General features: G+C 40.7%; 1 protein-coding gene across 5 annotated transcripts in view; it reads left to right on the top strand.

Moving 5' to 3' along the window:
• The window catches only part of LOC307017664 (receptor-type tyrosine-protein phosphatase N2-like), a 244,955-nt gene that overhangs the window by 185,755 nt on the left and 32,106 nt on the right, over positions 1 to 27,094 (top strand). For all 5 annotated transcript variants that reach the window (XM_079647346.1, XM_079647345.1, XM_079647344.1 and 2 more), the window contains 3 exons: positions 7,973 to 8,170; positions 21,577 to 21,724; positions 25,378 to 25,451. In XM_079647346.1, the coding sequence (XP_079503472.1) occupies positions 7,973 to 8,170; positions 21,577 to 21,724; positions 25,378 to 25,451 (420 nt within the window). The remainder of the gene's footprint in view (positions 1 to 7,972; positions 8,171 to 21,576; positions 21,725 to 25,377; positions 25,452 to 27,094) is intronic.

Genomic DNA, 27,094 nt, shown 5'->3' with positions numbered 1-27,094 from the left:
ACTCTGCCTGTTGTGACCAAATGCCGACCTAAATGAAATTAAAATATCAACCATGCTTTTTCTAATGTTTTGAATAAAACCAAAGTGAAGTAAAACCATTCGTCCGCTACAGAAATGTGTCCGCACTCTTCCAGGGGGATTGATATTAATAATGTAGATAGGAATTAAACATTAAATTAAAATTAACTACAAATAAAACAGTCTGTTTTTCTACCCTGGCTCCAAAATGGTGCACGCTCCACGTTGATAACAGCAGCCACAGTATTTAAACTGCACATTGGCCAATGATAATATGTTCAAAGAAGTCTCTCTTCCATTGTCACTCAATGAAAGACTGTTTCTAGAAGTCTGTCAGTCAACACGTCCAATGACACGCTGACATGTTAACGATCCACCTCCCCTCTATCTACATCAAATATGAGCTTTTCCTCAGAGTGAGAAACGTATCTTCACGGCTCCTTGCCCCCGGTGTTCCCTCTAAGCCTCTAATTGGAAAATGCAAATTAAAACACACACGTTAAGTCTGTGTTTACGCATTATTCCTCGAGCAAAAAAACGCTCATGTTGCTTATATTTGGGGGGAGGAGGGGGGAGAGGAGGGGGGAGAGGAGGGGGAGACTCTCTCTCCTCCGTCAGCTTTATCGAGTCTCCTCAGTGAAAGACTTCAGTGTTCAGCTCCATCTTAGCCGTGTAAGCCTCGTCTCTTTGTCAGCACTGCTGTGTGGAGAGCTTCCCTGTGTGTGTGTGTGTGTGTGTGTGTGTGTGTGTGTGTGTGTGTGTGTGTGTGTGTGTGTGTGTGTGTGTGTGTGTGTGTGTGTGTGTGTGTGTGTGTGTGTGTGTGTGTGTGTGTGTGTGTGTGTGTGTGTGTGTGTGTGTGTGTGTGTGTGTGTGTGTGTGTGTGTGTGTGTGTGTGTGTGTGTGTGTGTGTGTGTGTGTGTGTGTGTGTGTGTGTGTGTGTGTCTCCAGGGCTACATGCAATTAAAGCAGACAGGAAGCGGCAGGCTGCCTGACGGCCGTACTGCTGCGTCTCCTTCACGCTGGCTGTCAAACACACACACACACACACACACACACACACACACACACACACACACACACACACACACACACACACACATTTATGCAGGCACACACTCACCCAAGATTCAAGATACACAGGCGTTGTTATTATTATAAGCATAAGAGTTACAGTTTTTGAAATGAAGTCTGAAGCTCCTCCAACAGTGCAACATTCAATTTACTTAAGAAATAGAAATAAAGGAAATAGTGCAAGAGAAAAGGGAAAGTAACAAAATAGTGCAAGTACGATGCAGTTATAGGTCCACTATATGCATGTAGGGTGAAATAAGATAACACAATGTTGATTTGAATACTGTGTAATGAAAAACAACAGCACATTTAAATATGTTTATAAATACATATTAAGACTTCATTGGAAAATAAGTTGCTGCCTTAAAAACTTGAGTTAGCAAATCTCTTGAATTGGCAATTTGTATAAATGTATACAATTAAAGTTATTATTATTATACTCCTTATTATTAAAGTTATCTCTACTATATCTATACTTATATGTGTGTGTGGGTCGGCTCCTGGCAGAGCACAGGGAGGAGGCTGGGCGCTGGGGGCTCCTGGCAGACCACAGGGAGGAGGCTGGGCTCTGGGGGTAACTACTGGGGGTGTGATATATGCATGAGGCAGTTCTTAATCTGAAACTGTCATCATTATGTTTTAGTCTGGAGTGAGTCACTCAGTGTAAATCATTTGATTGATAATATTTGCACCAGTAAATTGTAAATGTTCAGTTATATACTTATCATATGTGAATAATAAGTAATAAGTAAACAAAACAAAAAAAGTAATAGCTACATATGTTTCTATACTTTACTGACTTATCTACGGAATTCATTGAAAAGATACTAAACGTGTTCTTGAATAACTAAAGCTTGAGTCTTAGAGTGTTCCAATAATCTAACAAGATATTAAATAAATGTAAAAAATATAAAAAAAATAAAATGTGATTTTGTCCTTGGTGCCATTGTTGTACGCCTCAATTCAAACACACACACACACACACACACACACACACACACACACACACACACACACACACACACACACACACACACACACACACACACACACACACACACACACACCCTTTCCCCCTGATCGACTCTAATCCCCTCCACCTCCAGTTCTCTGCTCCCTTGCCTGTCAATCAAACGATCCCCGGGAAACAGCGACATGGGATTGGCCGACACTGACAAAGGAGACATTGATTGACAGGCGTCGACAGAGGTGTGTGTGTGTGTGTGTGTGTGTGTGTGTGTGTGTGTGTGTGTGTGTGTGTGTGTGTGTGTGTGTGTGTGTGTGTGTGTGTGTGTGTGTGTGTGTGTGTGTGTGTGTGTGTGTGTGTGTGCGTGCGTGCGTGCGTGCGTGCGTGCGTGCGTGCGTGCGTGCGTGCGTGCGTGCGTGCGTGCGTGCGTGCGTGCGTGCGTGCGTGCGTGCGTGCGTGCGTGCGTGCGTGCGTGTGTGTCTGTGTCTGTGTGTGTGTGTGTGCACCATGACATTTCTTAAAGTGCTTTGGAAACTCGTGGAGATATCTCAACATATTTGCATATTTCCCCCACTTCGTAACACACAACAGCAGATTAAATGACTTGCTAAGATGTCCTTTTCTTTCTCACACTGTGCCTGTCTTCCCTCTGCATCTCCACGGGCAGGATTACACCGTCTTTACAAAGACCTCCTGTTCCCTCTCTGTCTGCTTTTATTTCCTGTCGTTTCCTCTGCTCCTGCTGCCTCAGAGCCAATTATATAACGTAGAGAATTTGATTTGATTGGTTACATTGATTACAAGTATAATACATGACATTACGATTAATTGAATAATACATTTTCTGGGATTAAAGCAATATTAAGTCCCAGCCACGTCAATTTGTATCCCTAATTTTAACATTTTTGTAACAGAAATGTACTTCTTTTCATGTTAGTGGATATCAGTTTTTCTTGAAAATGACCACATGTAAATAGTGTAGAAAACACACTACTGCACCTCCTTGATTCTGGCTGTTACACACACACACATATACGTATATATATGCTTACACACACACAGATGGTTTTAACACTGATATGTTGAAGTGTAAAATCATAGTCACATGTTTTAGAAATGTTTCGAAATTCATGTATTTCACTATAAATCTGAAATCGAACACTTAAAGTTTTAGTCAATTCATATTTTGTTTGAAAATGAGCAAATAAAAAGATTGTTTAGGTTGAAATCAGCTCTTAGTCCAGACATGTTGGGATCAGTATCAGGTCTTTCCTTGCCCCCCCTCCACTCCCCCATATTGTTGCCTCTTCTATTCGTTTTTTTTCTTTCTAATGAAGGGCCCTGCATTTGTTGTGGTCAGAGGGCCGTGTAAACAGAGGCCCCCGTGACCCCCCGCCCCCCCCCCCAAACACACTCCTCCTGCCCATTAGTGGGGTCTTAATAAAGAGGGGACGCACACGCTGATTTAAAACGCTCATGTGGCGCCAAGTGTGTTTCCCTGGCATGGCGCCCAAGAGAGGGGGGTTTTGTTTTAACCTTTATTCATGCAGGGGGGGGGGGGGGTGATGGTGAGACACGTGCCCCTTTAGAGCTAATCACACACACTTATTTAAACATCAGATTCAGGTTTAAAACCATTTAGATTTACACACACACGGAGTAATGTGCACAATATACAGTTTTACTCAAATTGTATTTGTTACGCTTCCCTCTCATGCTTCAGTGGAGTTCCTGGTTCAAGAGGAACATCTTAATTAAAGTTTTTAATGTCCAACTAACAACATTACCTTCAGAGAATAAAGAAAATTCTGATTAGCATGATTTACTAAAGCCTAGATTGTTTTTTGTTGTGTGTCAAGGAATTATAAATATATACATCAATGACAATTACATGACATGTCACTTGTTAGACTCTTTTATCCAAAGCGACAATTTGGGGTGAAGTGTCTCAGGGACACAACGACATGCTGACTGCTGTGGGGTTTGAACCTGTGGCCCGCTGATCCGAACACCAACGCACAACCCACTGCGCCACACGCCACAATCTTCTGTCTTCTCATTCTGCAGCGATGTGTCCCGATACAAAAGCCTCATTGTAGTTTCACATCTCTGCTATTTAGATAACAACATCTCTGTGGCGTCGTGATCGTTCCCTCGCTAAGTATAATAGTTGCATAACAATCACGTAACGTCTGTCTGGATTTCTTTTCAAAGCTGCCGTTCATTCTCAGATTGATTTCCTCCTCTCCAGACAGACATTTGTTTTCATACATTTAAATTATTATTTTTTTAACCAGATCAATTTAAACAGACTCAGAGCTCTCTGGAGTATTGGTGATCCATCATGTTAACATTTATCCGCCTTTATTTATCTTCAAACATAATGCAGTTTGGAGAATGGATTCACCTCCAACATGTGAGATTCAAAACCTGATTTCAAAGCAGAGTTTTCTAAAGCGTCGCTGAAACTCCTGCAGCAATAATGTACGATGTAAGTTATCAACATAGACAGACATATCAAGTAGAGACACTTTTTAATAACTTTAACTTGAGTACATTTTGAATGCCAGACATTTTTGTTTTTAACAAAGTATTTCTGGTATTATACTCTTAGTTTAAAGAGTCCTCTGCTGATGTTCAGGTGTATATAGTGTCTCTACTTTAAAGAGTTCTCTCCTGCTGATGTTCAGGTGTATATCAGTATGAATTGTCTCTACTTTAAAGAGTTCTCTCCTGCTGATGTTCAGGTGTATATCAGTATGTAGTGTCTCTACTTTAAAGAGTCCTCTCCTGCTGATGTTCAGGTGTATATCAGTATGTAGTGTCTCTACTTTAAAGAGTCCTCTCCTGCTGATGTTCAGGTGTATATCAGTATGAATTGTCTCTACTTTAAAGAGTCCTCTCCTGCTGATGTTCAGGTGTATATCAGTATGTAGTGTCTCTACTTTAAAGAGTCCTCTCCTGCTGATGTTCAGGTGTATATCAGTATGAATTGTCTCTACTTTAAAGAGTCCTCTCCTGCTGATGTTCAGGTGTATATCAGTATGTAGTGTCTCTATTTTAAAGAGTCCTCTCCTGCTGATGTTCAGGTGTATATCAGTATGTAGTGTCTCTACTTTAAAGAGTCCTCTCCTGCTGATGTTCAGGTGTATATCAGTATGTAGTGTCTCTACTTTAAAGAGTCCTCTCCTGCTGATGTTCAGGTGTATATCAGTATGTAGTGTCTCTACTTTAAAGAGTCCTCTCCTGCTGATGTTCAGGTGTATATCAGTATGTAGTGTCTCTACTTTAAAGAGTCCTCTCCTGCTGATGTTCAGGTGTATATCAGTATGTAGTGTCTCTACTTTAAAGAGTCCTCTCCTGCTGATGTTCAGGTGTATATCAGTATGTAGTGTCTCTACTTTAAAGAGTCCTCTCCTGCTGATGTTCAGGTGTATATCAGTATGTAGTGTCTCTACTAGGACATGTCTCCATGCTTTAATGTTCAAAAAGTATTTTTATCACACTGCCTGTGCTGCATCACCTCTTTTCACCCTCCGTCTGAAACCAGAGCCCAGTCTGCTCTGATTGGTTAGCTTGTCGGCTGTTGTGATTGGTCAACCAGCTTAGAGATGTCTTAGAGACGTACAATGTGTTGGAGGACTAGCCAATAGAAGCGCAAGTGTTAGATAATGATATATGTTCTTGAAGACAACAAAGGAGGCGTTTCAGGCGGGTGGGGGGGGGGGGGGGGAAGAGGGGGATTCTATCCTCTGCAGACCATTTACATGCACTAAAACCTATAAAACACACTTTAGGTTCTAATCAGACTTACTCTCACCTACTTATCAAGAGCATAAACCCAATTAAAAGGCAACATTGAGACAAAACTCCACAACAGAGTCTCTTCAGATCATAAACCATGGTTATTAAAATGGCGCCTCCCCCCTCCTGATGAAGAATTGTCTCTCAGGAGGGGGGATCAGTTTTAATCAGTTTTAATAACATCGTAAAAAGAGCTCACTGAGATATAGATAGCTATAGAATATTTATTTATCACAAGATGTGGAAATTATTGTATTATTAAATGTGAATTGTATGTTCCCCTCCCACACTAAAAACTCCCACAATGCAGTGTGTTCTGCTCCATGTTGCTTAGCGACTGGCAAACATTTTAGTATTTAACAACAACAACAGGAGTAACATTTGTATGGCTGATATTTAGCTTAATTGAAGCATCCGAAACCGACTATTTAATGTTAATTTATCAATATCTGGTATTTTGCACGTCCCAGTAGAAGTAGAAAATAGAGATATGAACCTGAAAATTACCAAAGTTAGCTTATTTTTTAAATAAAAAGGTCAAAATTAGTAAGAAATACTCAATATTTGCCGCTTTTACTGCAAAAATTGGGAAGACATTGGGATGTCACCATAAAGGCCACCCAGATTTGGAGATATGCTGTACGTACAATAACGAGTGTAATGTGATCTTTCCATAAACCACCTTATAAACACCGAAAAGCCCAAAATATAATGTAAAAGGTACATTATTATTATTATTATTATTATTATTATTATTATTATACTACTCGATGTATTGCAGATAAGGGATGACATAGGTTAAACTGATCCCAAATCAGCGCAGTGAATAATGGAGTTAATCAGGTCCCTAATGGAAAGACTCATTATACATTCATCCAGTTATTATGCATGTAACTATTATATAAATGAATAATTTGATGCAGAATATTGATTAAAAAGCTTTTATTACAAGATGAGATGATTAATTAGGAGCTCTGCAGATGTGTAGCCATAGAAACAAAACTACTGACTAATTAATTTAGCGTTCGACTAACAGACGAGCGTTTTGATAAATCAAAGTGTTTTCAAGATGTCAAGCGCCACAGTGAATTCGATTTAAATACATTTATTGGATTTAAAACTGTCATTTGTTCATGAAGAGTAAGTTATGTTTATGAATTTAGCTTTAAAACCCTCCTGTCGTCTTCGGGTCAAATCTGACCGACGTACTACTGTCATCAATCATAACTTTTTAGTTTTACATTCAATTACATTCAGGCTTTATGATATCCTTCAAAGTAGACATTTGAACATATAAAATGGCTGATCACCACTTTCATTGAACTTTGGACGATTTAGTCAACTTTGTAACACCCATGGTGTTCCCGCTCAAAAATAACCACCTTAAAGAAAAGGAATTAGTAACCATCTGGATCAGATGAAACACACACACGCACGCACGCACGCACACACACACACACACACACACACACACACACACACACACACACAGAACAATTTTACAAATGTCCCGCTCTTATGTGCCCACCCCCCCCCCCCCCCCCCCCCCATGGATCACACCTGGCACACGCAATACATGTTCAGTGTCTGTTCTTTGTATATTTACTGCAGTTCTTCATGTATACCAGTAGTCTGATACAATATGTACAGTTTGAAAAGGTGTTAAATGAAATGTGGTGATGATTAATGGTTTTTGTGTTAAAACAGGACCGGTCGAATTTCACCGTGAACACCAAAGTAAGGGGGGGACACGAAGATAATAGGAGGGTTAAACAACTGATTGATTTCATCATAGTTTCAGTTATATGTCAGTTTATTGAATACCAGATAATGAAAATTGACGATCAAAGGAGAAATACATTTAATAGCTTGAGTAAAGTTGAGGCTAAAACTTGTACATATTAAACATTTTTCTTAATTAATTACTATTCATCATAAGTGTCGTTGAAACATTTCTCACAATTACATTTTGAAAAGAACTCAAGCACGGTGTCTTTAAACGCGAGATCTTTCCGATTGTCCAACATGAAACAGTCTACAGACATCCTGAAATGTGCCGTGTCACCGTAAGACAGCCCTGACTCCTCCCCTTTTCTCTCCTCTCTCCCGCAGGAGCTGTGTCGGCAGCGCATGGCGGTGAAACCTCCGACGGAGCGCAGCGAGCCGATCTCCTCCAGGATCAACAGCGTGTCGTCTCAGTTCAGCGATGGAGGTCCGGCCGTCAGCCCCTCGGCTCGCAGCAGCATCTCCTCCTGGAGCGAGGAGCCCGCTCACCACAACATGGACATCTCCACCGGACACATGATCCTGGTGAGTGTCCACCAATAAATATCCTCTTAAAAAGCTGTTGGGAAAATACTGAATGTCCTCTTCCAATCTCAGAGTCCACAAGATAACAAAGGTAACCCAACTGGAGCTGTGAACATGACATGATGTGTGATTACCTAGAAGAGCATCAGGACTGTTTCAGGCATATGATAGCTATGTGATTAACATGATGATTCAGTCCTGTGCCTTGCTCAAGGGCACCACCAGCTTTCTACCTCTGCCTTTTTACATTTTTCTTAACATTTCTCCTACATTTGGCTGCAAAAAAGTCCAACATATGATTCTCTGACATGGTTTCGCAGTAGCTTTCTATGGAAGCTTTCTAGGAAAGGCGAGTGTCCTACTGAGCTGAAGATATTGCTTATAATATAAACACTTGATTAGTGACCTAATAAAAGGGACCTAATAAAACCCGAAGTCAGTTTGATTCTCATCCCACAGACACCCTTGTGGTGTTGTAAGACACTTTATCTTAAACATTAACAATTCTACAAAATACAGTACTTAAAGTGGACCTATCATGCTATATTTGAATAATATAGTGTACGGCCATTCCTATATCAGACATATTTATACTTTTTATTTTTCAAAATACCAAACAGATCATGCATTTTAGCCATTCCTCATTTCGCTCAATGTAACACTGTCTTTGCATGGGCTGATTCTGTGAGAACAGCACCATCTACAGGCCTGGCATATGTACTACAGCGTCTCCAGCGCTTTCCAACGGCAATGTCCGTGGCTGTCTCCTCCTGATTGGTGGAGTTGGCTCAATAGCCGTAGCGCCACTTCTGTGACATCATAGAAGTGTTCAAATCTGGATCAGTCTGTATCAGATCCGTTGCAGCCCCTTTTTAAGAGATTTGGGTACGGAGGAAAATAGAGGGGGTTTTGTTTTCTGACACTTGGTGAGTTCCCTGGAGCACCGGGGGGGACACATATTCATGTAGAAAAGACGTACAAAAGTGCATTTTGCATGATAGGTCCCCTTTAAGGATTTCCTAGAAGTTACATTGTAAACACCTTTAATGTTCATTGCACTTTATTAAAGTCATTAATAGGTTTGTTCCAAGTAAATAACTCAAAATAAACAAGATGCTGTGATGGTGACATTAGAAAAGTTGTACCTGATAGATCTAAAGGATGCATTAAAGGTGAAGGTTGTGTTTCGATTTTGCTCAATATATCCTGCGATGACTCGTGATTTAAAATCTACTTGTGTCCTGACTGAATCACCGGGACTGACATTAATCTGAACATTTAATCCACCTCCACATTTCCATCTAGAGTTGCTAATAAGGGCTGTCTAAAATGACTCCCCATTTAAAAAAGAAGAAGATTAAACGCAATTTAAAACACATTTTGGCATTGTGGGATTTAAAAGAATGATCTGTCGCTGAAAAAACACACATTTCACTTTCTATGATTGCCTCTTTCAGTATAGGTAATTACTGTTTGAATCCCAATGTGTTGGAGCGCTAGCCAATAGAAGAGCTTGTGTTACATAGTGATAAAAAAGGAGTCCAATGGAGACGTTTGAGGCAGGGAGAGAAACTCAGAACACAGGGATTTTAGTCTCTGCAGACCGTTTACATGCACTAAAACCTACATAAACCACTACAGTAAATGGAGAACCCACACAAAGCACAATAGGGCCAGTTTAACCTTTCGATGCCCGAGTGACTGGACCCTCTTCCATAAGTGGGTCAGAAAGGACCCGTATTAGAATAACATTCGTTTTTATGCAATTGTTGTCATTTTGGTTAATAAAAACACTTGTATAATATTTAGTATTATATTTTTGGTTCACACTAGAAATATTTTATATTGAATTTGTAAAATATTTTAGACATTTGTTTTACATTTAGAAAAAAAACGTTTTGAACATATTGATGCAAATATCTCTCTATTCTGAGACCCTCACAGTATTCCAGTCCCTTTTCAAAACTCATCTCTTCTCCTCTTGTCTCATAGCCCCCCCCCCCCTCCATCAATCAATGCCAGTTGACCAAGTTTGATAGTCCTATACCCCCCACCCTAACCTTCCCTTAATTGTAAAGCGATTTTGAGTCCTTGAAAAGCCCGATACAAATATAATGTAGTATTATTATTATACTGACAGGTATCAGATCTTGCTGTGTAAAACAATCTTCCTGAGAGGTGTCACATGTGATTTAGTCTGTGTGGTCCACAGTGAATGTATTCCTGACAGCAACAGGTGATAAGAATCAAAGGTTCCCAGAGGATCCCATAGGAAATGCATGCGGGTCATTTTTGACCCACTTATGGAAGCTTGGGGTAGAAATACAAAAACTACAATTTCTTAAAATTTAAATTTAAAATTTGAATGGCATGATATCCAAAACATGTTTTTTGAGGAATAGCTGGAATATGAAATGATACAAACATGTAATTACAAAGATAATTCTCGAAAACCACCTCAGCGTATGCATCTAAGGGTTAAAAGATGTAATGACTAAAAGTCTGACCAGAAACGAATGGACTACTAAAGAAAGGAAGTACATTTGTAAGGAAGGACCTCATTAGTGAATGCTTTAGAACAAATTGTTTTCCAGCCTTAAAAATATGTCTTATTTAGCGCTCATCCCTCCTGTGTGTAAGCCGTGCCAGTGAGAGCTGTGTAGGCGGGGTACGAAACAGAGCTGCAGTTGTTATTGTGCGCTAGAGGCAAAGAAAAATCCAACATCCGTGAAAAATTGGGACAAAAGCGGCCACGAGGTGCACGGACGAGACGGATGAAGCCACTCTGAAATCGGCGTACTTAAGATAACGGCTCCCAGGAACCATTACCGCAGCTTCTGTGTTAATTCAAAATGACATTAGCGGGATGGAAACCTCCCTCTCTGCTAAATGGTTACAGCAAAACAAAATACCCCCCCCCCCCCCCTAAATCCCAAGAAGAAGAAGTTGGCTTACATTAAAATGAGGTCAGGGTGAATAATTAAGTGGAAAGAATTCAGTCTTATTATCAGGTTCAGTTCATCCCCCAATAACAAGTAGGTTACTTTACGCTGATATTACAAAACGAGGAACATTGCATGAAGAACAGACTGAATTATTCTTGCATTTAATTTCCTACAGCTTTGCTTTTTACATTTCTGGTTGTTTGTCTTTCCAAAGACAGATTTAATACGATTTATTTTGTACTTATTATCAAAAAATAATTCCTACTTGTCGTACTTTGAAACCCATGCATCTCTTTTCAAACCAGTGGAACTAAAGTGTTTTATTCTTCTCGTCAATTACTTTTCTGCATTTTTCTGCACTTAGCAATCTACTGATATTTTAAAGAGGACATTGTCGGAGGAGAATCTCGCACTAGGCTAGTCGAAAAATTCCGGACCTCCTTCTCAACATTATAACTTACTTCGTGATTATACAATTACATTACATGTCACTTGTTAGATCAAAGTGACTTACATGCTCAATACTGTGGGCAATCCCCACAGGAGCAATTTGGGGTGAAGTGTCTCAGGGACACAACGACATGCTGACTGCAGTGGGGTTTGAACCTGTGACCCCCTGACCACTGCACCACACGCCTCCTCCAATTCTAATGGGTTCTGAAGAAATCGCTGGAGGCAGTCAGAGTTTGGTGGAAAAATAACTTTACTTCATCAACGACAAGTCCGAGCAGACCCCGGGATGGTACTAGCTAACCAAACATCGTATTAGCATTTTATAACTAAACCTTCTTGTTTTCTTATTGGTGAAAGTCCCCGACTCTTTTTTTCCGCATGCGTTTAATTATTTCTCCGCGTACGTGCCTGTAACTCTTTTTGCTAACAATTATTTAACTTTCGCACACGTGGCCTGGAGGCGTTACTTCACATTGACCGCTTCCCGACTTCCACCAAGGCTCACCATCAAGTGAGAAGGAGTTCTACTCTGTGAGGTCTTGTTTCTTACACAACATTTTGGTCAACTTTAACGAGCACAATAGTTTTTACTTTTTACATTACATAACCCTTATTTGATGTACTATATGTTCTGACCAGCCCGTAGGCCACTACAGGAAAAGAGAGAGACGTTCGAGGGTTCCAAAAACCACGGCACTTTTATTGTGGCAATTCCAAAACATCACCGAGAACATGAGAGGGTGGGCTTGGAGAGAGTCACGGAGGCAGTGTTTCCGCCAGACCAGGGCTGAGAGGGCGTCCACCCCGAGAGCGGGGGGGGGGGTTGTTTTGAATTTTGACTTGAGCCGTCCCTTATAGATAGGCTTACTGTCTTTTTACGTTAGTGAGCCGGATCATTTGGCTCGGCTCTCTTAAAGCGCCGGCTGTTACCAGAGTTTACCACGGAGCCTCAGTTTTGCCACTGCGAGGCTCCGGTGCTCGCAGCGGCTTGCTCCACTAAAACCCCCCCGCTCAGCGCGTCCAAATCGCGCACGTTCCGTGTTGTCCTGTAGCAGCCACCTTCGATGTCGGGGAAACGATCTTCAATACTCCGAAAATAATCCCACCAGACTCCTTTGCCCCTCCAACAGCGGGATGTCCTTGTCCTTTTTCCTTTTCGTCATTTCAAGCGATAAAAACTCTCGATCTTCTCTCGAATTATTAATATTTTTTGGACGCCCTCGGCTCGAGTTCAGGGCGTCCCGAGCTAAATAAGGGCGTCAAATGACGGCAAGACGGCCCCCTGGAAGAAACGCTGGTCCCCGTCCATGCTGATTGGCCTCCTCAGCTCCACCCCCATCACAGGACCTGCAACACACTCACAGGCCACAGGCTCTGGGGCCGTCACAATATGATACTACAACATCATAGTACGCCCATTGTTCAGGTTCATAGTTGTATTTTGTTTTAGAGATATCCTGACCCGTAGCCAATAGAAGCACACGCGTTGTGTCATTATCAGTCAAAGTCAACTTTATTTTCAATCTCAAAATATGTTTTGTACACACAGAAAGATCGAAATACTGTTTCCCACAGTCCTGAGGTATAAAAAAAACACATTCAAATACAAGAACACTCAATAATTACAAATAAACCACAAAATAACCGTTTACTTCAAACGTAAGCAGGATATATATAAAAAGAATGATGTCCAGGAAGTAAAAAAAAAAAAAGCTCTGTAATATTAGTGGTATCCAAAACATACTATCACCTCCTTCTCTTACAGCTAAAAACCACGTTTCCTTTTCTAAGATCGTTGTTTTTGCTGCATGCTTTGATCTCTCTCCTTTTTGTTTCTGTACATCTCATTACACCCACAGTTTCTATAGACTCTCCTCTCCTGCAGATCAACATCTCTATTGAACCTCGGTTTCATTTCTCTTGGCATAATTACAATATATAGCCATTCACTTCACCCACCCACCCTCCTCCTCTTCCTCCCCCTCCTCCTCTTCCTCACAGTGCATTATGAAGCTGCCGGAGAGATGTGACAGACCCCTTTCTGATGTGTTCAATAGGCACAAAGATACTAATTACCCCTGAGGTTTTCAGCACGTTGTGTTAAGGGGAAAACGGCTCCCTTCTGCAGAGAGGCGCTGTGTTGTTTTACTCCATCCTGCCAAAGTGTTCCTCTGGAAAACGAGCCCACAGCGGGGTGCGATGCATGCGTTTGATGCGCCGCGGTCACGCACGGATGATAATAGATTTGAGTTTTGTAGACAGCGAGGTTCTGAACTTCTTCAAGTGCGTTAGCTTTGTCTCTGCAGAGGCGGCATCGCTTAGAGAGACATAAGAGGAGAGAAATGAAGTGTGGCTGGTGTTTCGTTAAGTATTCATTTGGTGTGTGGGCCGCAGTCTGGTCACACTGATTACTGAGTGTATTATAATGTAGACACTTGTAAGTAAGTGGAGTGAGGGAAGGACACAGACTCATGATTAATAACATGTTGTGGAGGTGAGATGAAGATCCTCTCCAAAGTCCTAACATCCTCTGAAGAACTGAAACGTTGATTTTAATGAAATGTATTATGTCAGCAAATTGACAAAGGTTAATGGAAAGCAATCATATTAAGTTGAACGTGATTTATTTTTGTATAATTTCTAACCTCATACAAGTCTGTGAAATCTGTTGACATAATACTTTTGATCTCATGTCAACGTTTGAGTGTTTTAAATGTGTGATTGAATTTCTTTTAGGAGCATTGACTGGAAACACAATCGCTTGAGAAACCGGATCTGATGTTTTTATGATACTTAGATTTATTAAAAGGCTTGGCCAAGAAAACTAAAGTGACATACAAGTATGGAGTCACCGTTTAAGCCACCTAAACAGGGCCAGCGTATTTATCTAAAAACGAGTTATCCCGAAGGCTTTAAGTCATAAATATCTTTATTGTCACTGCCTCTGATTTGTTATCTCCTCCTCCTCTCATACGAGATCGAAATGTCTTTGCTCTTATCAGTTACGGGCCGTTATTTGACTATATTTTGATGAGATATATAAAAAGTTTATCGTGCATATATATATTGAATACATATACTAGAATTAAATGACCTAACACCACTATAAACCGGGGTCCTCATGCAGGAAAGTCACATAAAAAACACATTTAGATGTTACTCTGCTCCACAAGACACTCAGCAGAGAGTCTGTGAAAAGGTCCATTAAATATAAGGATAATACACATAGTCTAGCCCACACAACTGCTTGACTGTTTAATACCATTAAAACCTTCTAAATGCACATTAGGCATCTTCCTGCTGATGAGAAGTTGTCTGCACATTTAACTGCGTGTTTGTATTCCATGGAGGGAGCTGAGAGGAGTCTGGAGCTCATCAACACATCAAGTGATAATGTGTGATCTGTAGTTAATGTGAGGGAGCTGTGAACTCCCCTTCTCTCCTTTTAATGTTAGCAGTTACTGCTGTGAAGGAAGAGAAATGGGATTATGTAATGGATACAGCTGTTGGTGTGTTTCAGCACCTTGGACAGCTCCACACATAGTGAAGCAAACTGCAGCTAAACACTGTTTATAAAGGAACTATAGCACGGTCACATGACTTCAGGTCACCACCGCTAAGCTAAAGGTGGCTAAGGTTGGGCTATAAAGGAACTACAGCACGGTCACATGACTTCACGTCACCACCGCTAAGCTAAAGGAGGCTAATGTTGGGCTATAAAGGAACTACAGCACGGTCACATGACTTCACGTCACCACCGCTAAGCTAAAGGAGGCTAATGTTGGGCTATAAAGGAACCACAGCACGGTCACATGACTTCACGTCACCACCGCTAAGCTAAAGGAGGCTAATGTTGGGCTATAAAGGAACTACAGCACGGTCACATGACTTCATGTCACCACTGCTAAGCTAAAGGCGGCTAATGTTGGGCTATAAAGGAACTACAGCACGGTCACATGACTTCACGTCACCACCGCTAAGCTAAAGGAGGCTAATGTTGGGCTATAAAGGAACTACAGCACGGTCACATGACTTCATGTCACCACTGCTAAGCTAAAGGCGGCTAATGTTGGGCTATAAAGGAACTACAGCACGGTCACATGACTTCAGGTCGCCACCGCTAAGCTAAAGGTGGCTAATGTTGGGCTATAAAGGAACTACAGCACGGTCACATGACTTCACGTCACCACCGCTAAGCTAAAGGCGGCTAATGTTGGGCTATAAAGGATTTTAAGTCATAGAACAAAACGTTAAAATCTCGTATTTCACGCTGACAAACAAATACACATTAAAAAAAACATTGACTTTGAGCAGGTTGACCCTTTCCTTCCTCTCTTTCTTTTCTCTTTCAAATAAGATCAAACATTACCTTTTTCATACTGCTCTTATTTGTCTAGCTGTCACTTTTACTAAAATATTCACACTTCCAAGAGAGCTCACTTTTTAGATTCACATCATGACATCAACTAGAGACTGAGTAGAGTTTAACGGCAACAGAAAAGAGACCCGGTCGACATTTCCGAGACATCTTTTTTCTCCAGAGCTCCGTCGCAGCGAGAGAGCAAATCCATCAGAAAGCGAGTGGAGCTTGGCGCCGCCATGTGAGGCAACTGTTCAACAATAAATAAAAAATCTCAGCGCCTCCTCCACTAAAAGAAAAACAATTATTGCCTTTCCGAGCAGATTCCCTGTCATCCTCCACCCACTGATTTTAATTTGAGGAGAAACAGCTTTCACCATCTTATCTTAATGTATTACTTTGTCCCATGTGACCAACCCCTCCCCCCTCCTTCCACATCCTCTCTGCTTGTGTCTTAAGAGGATTAGTCGACTCTGTATATAAAGCACATTATCTTGTCCTTTGTTGCCGCTTCAGTAAGTGTAACAGATTATCCTGCAGAGAGAGAGAGAGACTCCGGTGAGATTAACTGAGTTGGGAATTTGTTGTGGTGCTTTTGGTACGACAGGCTTTCAGCAAATGCATTTTAAAATTGCTCCAAATGTACTCGGACGAGGAGGAAAAAGCATTCAGCCGTGGAGGAGTGAGACTGGTGTGTCAGGATGATGTAAGCTTTTAAATAAAAGTAGGACAGGAAGTGATGGATGGACGCAGAGTGATTGATGATGATTGATTACACGATGTTGAAAAATGATACAAAACTAGAACGAATGTGTTGTTAGAATAACCGACTTGTTCGGGAAACACAAGATACTTTTCGGGTTTTTTTTATTTGAATATATAGCATGAAACATTAAATGGTATGTTAAATATTTCGTAGTTTAAATCCTAATTCAATCGACTGGGCGTTACGAGCTATTCTCAAAACAGCATGGATCCCAATTTAAAATGTCTTCTCATGTCTCGCTTTAAGGTGCCTTATTTCCTAAGAAAATGAATATTAGCAAATAGACGGATGAAAAAAATAAATAAATACAGAATGAGGTGTGCTGTATGTTCTTGAAAGTGGACATATCATGCTCATCTTCAGGTTCGTATTTGTCATGTATGCCTCTATTTTAACCTTAGTAGACCATTTACTTGCACACAATTCTCTAAAACACACTAGCAGCAACAACAAGTGTCAGAAAATCCAGTCAAATAGCGTCATTAACACTCGTTCAGTTAGACAAACAGGTGCATTCTGGGAAATGTAGTGTAGAATCCAAACAGTGGGTGTTTCTCAATGTCGAGTACGCTTGCTTGGTAGCACATGTCTGCCGAGCATCTTGCTTCAGAAGCGAGGCAAGAATACTTCCTGGCACTCGGAAAGCGAAGAGTGGAACAGGCGAGCAAGTGTGCAGCTGTGCGTCATATAAGAGGCCGCTTCCGCCACAGATTTGGGGAAAATGGTCTGTGCGCAAAGCATTTTGGGGATTTTAAGACCGGAGTCTACACATGTGCAGCCTCGACATTTCTCCAACCGAAGTACGCCGGGCTCGGTAGAATTCCAAGTATGCTGGACATTGGAACAGTCCTTCGTCGGCACTCGATGACGTAGTATGCTTGAAATAGTGGCTCTGGAGCATCCTTCCTCGACATTGAGAAACACCCTGTGATGAGGTCTGAACACCAGCAATGTACCAAACTGAAAGACACTTGATACATTTATCTTTCCTCTCGGCTCAGAATCCCACTTTCCCTTTCAGTCACTTTTGAACCAATATGGCCGACGCATTACATCACCTCCTTCTTCACTGCTGCAGTTTGCACAGGTGCGTCAGAGCCACAATGGTTGAAGAGTCTTATTGCGTGTTTCTTTTTATTTATTGAGCACCTTTAGCAGCTGTAAGCCCCCCCCCCCCCACCTCTCAGCAGTAAGGGGATTATTCAGTGTTTGGACGACACATGGTGATCTCAGCACCTCCTGATTGGATTGCAGTAATCCCTTTACACAGCCTCAAAACCCTATTACTGTGGCTTTAGAGAGAGTGTGCGTGTGCGTGTGCGTGCGTGTGTGCGTGTGTGCATGTGTGTGTTCTGTAAGACTGTTCATCTTCTTGTTTCTACTGAATGGTGTGTGTTTGTGTGATACATTTTTTTTCTTTGATCATATACTGTATATATACACTTATCTTTCAGAATGTGTGTGTGTCAGTATGTGTCTGTACTTTGAATGCATGTAGGGTCTTCTTATAGTGTGAGCTCTGTGTGTACTTCATTCTTCTGTTTGTGTGGATGCTTGTTCTTTTTTATTTTTATCATTAAATTACGCCTTTACATTTCATTTCGCTTACGCTTTTTGAATGTGTGTGTGTGTGTGTGTGTGTGTGTGTGTGTGTGTGTGTGTGTGTGTGTGTATCCTTTCCACAATGTGCGTATTTGAGTGTTTGATGTGTGTGTTTTAAAGTCTAAATCTGTGAGCTTGTGTGGGTGGACTCGCTGTGTTTGTGTATCTAACCTTATAGAAACCTTTATGTGTGATTGTACTTCAAACGTGTGTATGTGCATTTCCTTTGTGTGTGCCAGTGTGTGTGTGTGTGTGTGTGTGTGTGTGTGTGTGTGTGTGTGTGTGTGTGTGTGTGTGTGTGTGTGTGTGTGTGTGTGTGTGTGTGTGTGTGTGTGTGTGTGTGTGTGTGTGTGTGTGTGTGTGTGTGTGTGGGGGTGTGGGGGTGTGTGTGTGTGTGTGTGTGTGTGTGTGTGTGTGTGTGTGTGTGTGTGTGTGTGGGTGTGGGTGTGTGTGTGTGTTTTGAAGGATTTAGACCCCTGCTGTTGATAAGCGTCTGTGTGCAGGTGGAGGGTCGCAGCTTCCTGTTACATCATCGCTGCTTTTAGCTGTGAAGCAAATATAAAAGATAGCTGATAGAACAACAAGGAAAGGGTGTGTTTGTGTGTGTGTGTGTGTGTGTGTGTGTGTGTGTGTGTGTGTGTGTGTGTGTGTGTGTGTGTGTGTGTGTGTGTGTGTGTGTGTGTGTGTGTGTGTGTGTGTGTGTGTGTGTGTGTGTGTGTGTGTGTGTGTGTGTGTGTGTGTGTGTGTGTGTGTGTGTGTGTATGTTTAGTGTAAAAACCCATATCTGCATTAAAACCTGAAACTTTTCCCGTTATCTCCCGCCCGCCGGAAGTCTCGCCTTCCATTTTTAACAAACTCCTCTCATTTTAGCAGAAAGCCATTAAGGGCTTTTTCTCGGAAGCTAATTCTGATTAAGATCAGCCCCATTTGTTACTGCCACCATAAATCATCTCGGAGCCATTTAAAGATCCACACAGGCTCGTTTCGACCCTCATCCATTACTAAACGATCCATATTTGGTGCCAGCTTTTAAAAAACAAGATTAGTCTGACCAGCATCGGATGCTTGCCAGAGCTACTTTGATTAGAAATGATTAGACAATGGAGCTCGTATCACAATTGCATGTCTACCCATCAATTAAGTATTGTATTAGGATACATTGGATTGAACTATAAGGCCCATTCAAAGCTGATATGATTAATCATTAGTTTATGTCCTGATTTCACATCGAAACAAAGGGGTGGTTCTTTACACAGTAGTTACTAGTCAGTCTCGAAACAAGTCCGTAGAGCTCAAAAAAAGTATTTGAAATGAGGCTGAAAGCTTTTTCTCTGACACTCATTTTTTTGTAAAATGCCTTATTTTTAAGATTTGCTAACGAGAAGAAACAAGCTTCATTATCTCACACTAGCAGCTCGAGCTGAATACATTTTCCTCAAAACAACTTCAGCAAGAATGAATTCAATATGCCAGGTTCATTAGCAGACAGTTAATCAAAGTCACACTGTCTTCCTTAATTATGAAAACCTATAATGGTACGTCTGGTATTTCAGGTAGAGACTGGATGGACTGGTAAGAACTCTGATTAAAATGCAAATTAGGAAATAATGAAGACATGCAATTGTTCGTAAAGAAACAGAGTGAGTGGAAAGGATCGTCAAAAGAGATGCATTTCATCTATTTGACTGAACTATTAGGATTACGTATGTTGCATCGTTGGATGAGCATAATGACAAATAAAGCCTATGAATAATGTCATCTTTAAAGTCTTACTAGAACGGACAGGCGTCTCACATAACATGCACACAATGCATGTTACCAGAAGCAACAAAACACAGACTTCCTACTAAATCTTTAAGTTAAACATAAACTTGGCGTTCATCATCTTAAAGGGGATACCACAGGCTGAAATATGTGAAATTGTGCGGTTCACAAATCAATGAAAACCCTCTTCCCTAAGAGAACATCCTGTTTATCTGGTTCTTTAGGTAGAAAGCGACATGTGAGATGAATAAAAAAAAAACGTCGATAATAACTGCATTAAAGTACCGTAATCTTCGGACTGTAAGGCGCACCTGAATATAAGCCGCAGCAGCTAAATTGAATGATGTGTACATATATAAGCCGCACTGGACTATAAGCCGCAGGTGTTTTAATGTTTAATTACCATATGTAAGGGTTCGGGCACAGAGGGGATTGTCGGGAAAGAGATGGCTGTTTGAGGAAGCTCCCATTTATTAACATTTCAACAAACAAGTTGCATATTTGCATAACGTATTCAAGTGTTACCATTTAGTGCAATAGTAGCTACAGAACATGTGCTGTGTAAACTGTACTGTATCACATAGCGTTTCAGACACACACACTTTTCAACTTTCAAACTTAAACGGTGCGCTCCCAGCGCACGTACCGGCAGTGATCTACAGCAGTGGTTTTCAACCAGTGGTACGGGGACAAACTGTCTCGCTCTCGTAATGTCTGTCTGTCTTGCTCTCGTTCTGTCTCTCGTACCACTCTCGGTTCCACTTTTACTTTTGCGCGCTACCTGTCTCACTCTTTTCCGGCCTCCAGCTTTTCCTGCTGGAGCCCGCCGCTTAAAGGTGGGGGGCGCGGAGCGGCCATAGAGCCCATAGAGTTAAAGGTGGTGGACTGTAACCTGTAAAATCCATAGATTTAGGATGTCCCCTAGTGGCCGTTAGCTGTACAAATCCATAGATTTAGGAGGTCCCCTAGTGGCCGTTAGCTGTAAAATCCATAGATTTAGGAGGTCCCCTAGTGGCCGTTAGCTGTAAAATCCATAGATTTAGGAGGTCCCCTAGTGGCCGTTAGCTGTAAAACCCATAGATTTAGGAGGTCCCCTAGTGGCCATTAGCTGTAAAACCCATAGATTTAGGAGGTCCCCTAGTGGCCGTTAGCTGTAAAACCCATAGATTTAGGAGGTCCCCTAGTGGCCGTTAGCTGTACAAATCCATAGATTTAGGAGGTCCCCTAGTGGCCGTTAGCTGTAAAACCCATAGATTTAGGAGGTCCCCTAGTGGCCGTTAGCTGTAAAATCCATAGATTTAGGAGGTCCCCTAGTGGCCGTTAGCTGTAAAAATCCATAGATTAGCCACACCGTTATATAAGCCGTAGGGTTGAAAAATTGAAAAAAGGCGCGGCTTATATTCCAAAAATTACGGTAGGTATTTGTAAAGAAACAGGATTATAGTAGATGTGTACAACCCCACAGTGTCTCCAGATGTTCTCCTCACCACCTCCTCTCTCTCCTCTCCTCCCTCAGTCCTACATGGAGGACCACATGAAGAATAAGGACCGCCTGGCGAAGGAGTGGGAGGCTCTGTGTGCGTATCAGGCCGAGCCCAACGCCTGCACCGTGGGTCTGAAGGAGGGGAACACCAAGAAGAACCGCTCCTCTGCTGTCGTAGCATGTAAGCAAGTCTCTTATTTTGGATTCATTTCCTAGGGTCGATCTGAGTAGCAGTCAAGTGTTCATTAGCTCATGAAAAGGACAACTTGAAATTGGGAATCAGCCCAAGAAAATCAGTAATCGCACCACTAAGTTTCAGTACTCTCTTACAAGACCCCTGATTCTGTTACTGAATCCAGTAGACCATTAACAAGTAGCTGAAAAACGCTTAAGGTACATTTTAAGTTTGTGCAAACATGCTAAAGCTAAGAAGAACCGTTCCTCCGCCGTCGTAGCATGCAAGACATGAAGTCTCTCAGTTTGGATTCATTTCTTAGGGTCTATCTGAGTAGCAGTCACGCGTACATTAGCATTTAGATAGTGATTTGTTCATATCTTTGGTTCCTACAACAGATGTCTCTTCTCCCTTGCTTTTGGTTTTGTCTTTCAATGACCAGAGAAGTTTGAATAATCATTATCCAAAATGAATGCTGTCAAAATTATCGCGTTAACGGCGGTAATTAATTTTTTGAATTAAATGCATTAAAATATTTAACGCATTTAACGCATGTGCAGAATGGCCCGCCCCATACATCCCACCAGTGGCAGCGCCAGGGTATGGCTGGGGTAGGCTACACCCATACCAAGAAATGGCTTAGCCCCACCTTAGCCCCACCTTAGCCCCACCATGAAAAATGATGTTAAAGTAAGCTAAATAAAGTCCGCCAACTCGCGCCGAGTAAATTGCACAGACAGCAGTTAGTAAGATTGATTTCGGTAGCCACTTGTCTGGAAATACCGAAGACTAGAAAACGGTTTTGAAAACTTTTGTCACGTAGTTTTTATATTGCCATATTTTATCCAATATGCTCCTTTAGATATATTTTTACTTATTTTTCCTTATAGCTTTGTGAAGCAGCTTGAGATGACGTTTGTCTTTAAAGTGTGCTATATAAATCAAATGTATTATTAGTGATCGTCTTCTCAATAGAACATCTTTGATAATGTCTTCTGGCCAATCAGAATCAAGATAACGGCGTGGTGTTGTTGCAGGAAGTCCTGACGGAGAATACTTTTGCTGTAGTACATCTCTATACACATCGATACAACATAAGAAATAAGACCCCACGGTTTGATGATTGATAGGTGTGTGGGCTGTCTTTCATTTTGACACACAGAACAATGTTATAATAAACATACTGTATGTTAAATGGATATATCCGCCTTCTTTCATTTATCTTTCCATTCCCACAGCAATATGCATAAAGAAATGGCATATGTTGGACATAGTTTGAATGGTGATTAATCTGATTAAAAATGTTAATCGTTTGACAGCCCTATCCAAAATACATAAATACTGCTTCACTGCTGCCTGACTGCATCCACAGTTCAGATTGGTCACGCTTTGTGTTTCTTATCATGAAAAAGACAACTTGAAATTGGAAACCAGCACAAAAATATCAGTACTCGCACCACAGTGTATCAGTTGATCTGAATCTGATTGTGTTACTAAAACCATTATCAAAGATTAAAAGATACATCGGTAATAATAACAATATTGCATTTTATTTATAGAGCGCTTTTCTGTAAACATTCATAAAAATAACACACTTAAAATATATCAAACACAACATTAATTACAGATTAGGCAGTTCTTTTTTGGAAAAAAAATAATTTCAAAACAAATAGCTAAAAAACGCTTAAAATCTTTTTGGTAAGAAACCAAAACAAATAGCTAAAAAACGCTTAAAGAACATTTAATTTTGTGCAAACATGCTAATGCTAACAAAACATGATCTGCATTTCAACTGTGGCTCAATTCTTTGGTTTACATGTCTGCAAAAACTCAACAAAGTAACCAATAAGATCATTTCTTTATCATAATGACATTGTATAATTGTTAGGGATGTCCCGATCACCTTTTTTTGCTCCCGATCCGATTCCGATCATTTGATTTTGACAATTTGCCGATACCGATTTTTCCCGATCCGATCTTTATGCAATGCATTAAGAGAAAGAAAGCATTCAAGTTGTCCCTTAAGGTTATTTTTTTATTTAAATTGGATATTCTATCCAACATGGATATAGCTTCTTTCTTTCACAGCAGCATTGGATCAGTTCAGTTGTGCAGCATTGGATCAAAACAAAATAAAGCTTATCAGTACTCGTTAGCTTACTGCTACAATTAGACACTGCGCCCACTCTTTTGCCAGATTTGAGAGAAATAAGCAGGTCTATGAAGACAAGCCCCAAAGAAGCAACACATACATGATGTTGTGTCATTTGAAACCAAAACTAAGGCTTCAGGATGACTTTAAGACTTGAACATGGTCATTTTTGTTTTGTAACATTGAATACAACATTTTAAAAAAGTATTTAAAAAAAAAAAGAATTCCCGATCCCTGATTTTTTTCTCCCGATTCCGATCTTTTGAAAATCACGTGATCGGCTCCGATCCCCGATCAAGTGATCGGATCGGGACATCTCTAATAATTGTGTAAGCTGACTTTATTGAGACTCTGTGAAACTGGATTTCTAAATGTCAGTATGCAATGCACAGGAGATTATATTTACCACTCAACCTGGGCTCTACTTCATAGGATTCTAAAAGCATTGGCACCACAGGTAGCACGATAAGAGACTTGTGAAGGAAATAAAACATGGCGTCCTCTTCTTTAATGGAGGGCAGATAACCCCTATGTCTAAAAGGAACCAAAAGTCTCCTCCTGATCCTCACTTTTCTCGACAACACTCCTTATACTCTCCGCCCGGACGCCATTATCAGAAGCAGATGCAGCGAACAGAAGGGTTGTAAATTAGTTTTCTATTAAAGCTCTCCTGCACCGACCTCATCAATGATTAAAATGTGGTAAGCTTCTGTGGAAATAGACCGCTCTCTGCACCGGGCCGCGCTTAATGAAATCCAGGTTGTCAGCAGGGAAAGCAGTTTGTCAGGAGGAATAAATTGTGCTTCCTATTTGAAGCACCACTGGCTTCTCCTGCAACTCGCTCGTTAAGAGAGGAAAGTTCAGAATAGGATGATTTAACATTCCCCAAAAAAGTGTAAGTGGACCTGAGAGGATGGAGGGCAAATGCTCCAGAAGTTGACTGGATGCTTTCTACCATCAAGAGTCAACAAAACAGCTGACTACAATCTTAGATTCCTGTTTGCATGTTCCCGAATGTCCCCCAAATATACTCAAAAAGTCAGTTTTATATATTTAAAAAAAACAATATCCTCTCGTTTTCTGTCTCAATATGTATATTGGCCCTTCTTCAATATTTTTCTTTCAGTCTTATTCGTTACACTTATACTACATGTTGCCATACTTTGAATTCGGAGCTAGCAAGAACATTTGAAACAACGAAAATCATGATAAATCGCTCAATTATCCGAATAACAAAATGGCTGCCGTTCAGTGTGTCCAGCGGTATACCCTCAACTTTTTGACCGTAATGACGCACAATCCAGGTTCATTCGGATGCACTTATGCACTAAAAATAGCAACTATAAGTACAGAAGTATATTGAGACTACGGTGGGAGTCCTTCATACTCAACATTTACGCCAATAATGACTAATTGCTATTCATGTAACGTGGCAACTGTACACTCCTTAGACTCCTTCGAGCGATTTGAAGACAACATTTCCTGATTTCCTCCCATTGTGTTCCAGATGATCACTCCAGAATCCCCTTGAAGGTGGAGAACAGCCAGGGAAACTCTGATTACATCAACGCCAGCCCCATCGTAAGTACAAAGGTGCACACACCCTTTACTCAAGTAGAAGTACAGATACTGGTGTTTAAAAATACTCTGGTGAAAGTAGAAGTACTGACTACACTTCTTTACTCAAGTGAAAGAAAAGAGGCTTTGAAATGTACTTCAGTAAAAAGTACCCATAACTAGCAGCTGTTTTAAAGAGTACCTGACCTCTCTTTATATTAATAGAACAATAATGTCATTGTTAGCTAATGAATGTTTCCATGGTGACCAACGGCAACATGACAACGTTTCCATTGGTCCCTCTTCTTTAGAGAAGACCAGGAAATGATGGATACACGGATCGTGTTCAAATCAATAGGCACGCAATGACTCTAAATAATAATGATCACGCCACCAAACACACATTCAGACTAAAGGAACCAGCCTGTTTGGAAAATGAGAGAAGTAGAAAGTACAGGTATTTGGGTTCAACATGTAAGAAGTAGAAAGTACAGGTATTTGTGTTCAACATGTAAGAAGTAGAAAGTACAGGTATTTGTGTTCAACATGTAAGAAGTAGAAAGTACAGGTATTTGAGTTCAACATGTAAGAAGTAGAAAGTACAGGTATTTGTGTTCAACATGTAAGAAGTAGAAAGTTCAGGTATTTGTGTTCAACATGTAAGAAGTAGAAAGTACAGGTATTTGGGTTCAACATGTAAGAAGTAGAAAGTTCAGGTATTTGGGTTCAACATGTAAGAAGTAGAAAGTACAGGTATTTGGGTTCAACATGTAAGAAGTAGAAAGTACAAGTATTTGAGTTCAACATGTAAGAAGTAGAAAGTACAGGTATTTGAGTTCAACATGTAAGAAGTAGAAAGTACAGGTATTTGTGTTCAACATGTGAGAAGTAGAAAGTACAGGTATTTGAGTTCAACATGTAAGAAGTAGAAAGTACAGGTATTTGTGTTCAACATGTAAGAAGTAGAAAGTACAGGTATTTGTGTTCAACATGTAAGAAGTAGAAAGTACACGTATTTGTGTTCAACATGTAAGAAGTAGAAAGTACAGGTATTTGTGTTCAACATGTAAGAAGTAGAAAGTTCAGGTATTTGGGTTCAACATGTAAGAAGTAGAAAGTTCAGGTATTTGGGTTCAACATGTAAGAAGTAGAAAGTACAGGTATTTGTCTTCAACATGTAAGAAGTAGAAAGTACAGGTATTTGGGTTCAACATGTAAGAAGTAGAAAGTACAAGTATTTGAGTTCAACATGTAAGAAGTAGAAAGTACAGGTATTTGAGTTCAACATGTAAGAAGTAGAAAGTACAGGTATTTGTGTTCAACATGTAAGAAGTAGAAAGTACAGGTATTTGAGTTCAACATGTGAGAAGTAGAAAGTACAGGTATTTGAGTTCAACATGTAAGAAGTAGAAGTAAAAAGTCCTCAGAAAACTAAGTAGTGGAGTAAAGTACTGATACCAGAAACATGTACTTTAGTAACAAAGTATTTGTACTCCATTACTTCCCACCTCTACCTCCTCTGCATTTTAACTCCGTTCTTCACACCAACGCTACACTATGCCAGGCTCCAACATCCCGCGGGAACAAAGGCAGCCTCCTGTCGTACAATATATACGTTTTGATGCTACACTTGCGTAGCTCCAGCAGCAGCGTGTAGGTTCTGCTCC

The sequence above is a fragment of the Notothenia rossii genome (assembly GCF_949606895.1).
Source record: "Notothenia rossii genome assembly, chromosome: 9".
Taxonomy (NCBI): Eukaryota; Metazoa; Chordata; class Actinopteri; order Perciformes; family Nototheniidae; genus Notothenia; species Notothenia rossii.
The sequence above is the reverse complement of the archived record's forward strand: the minus strand, read 5'-3'. Positions and strand labels throughout refer to the sequence as shown.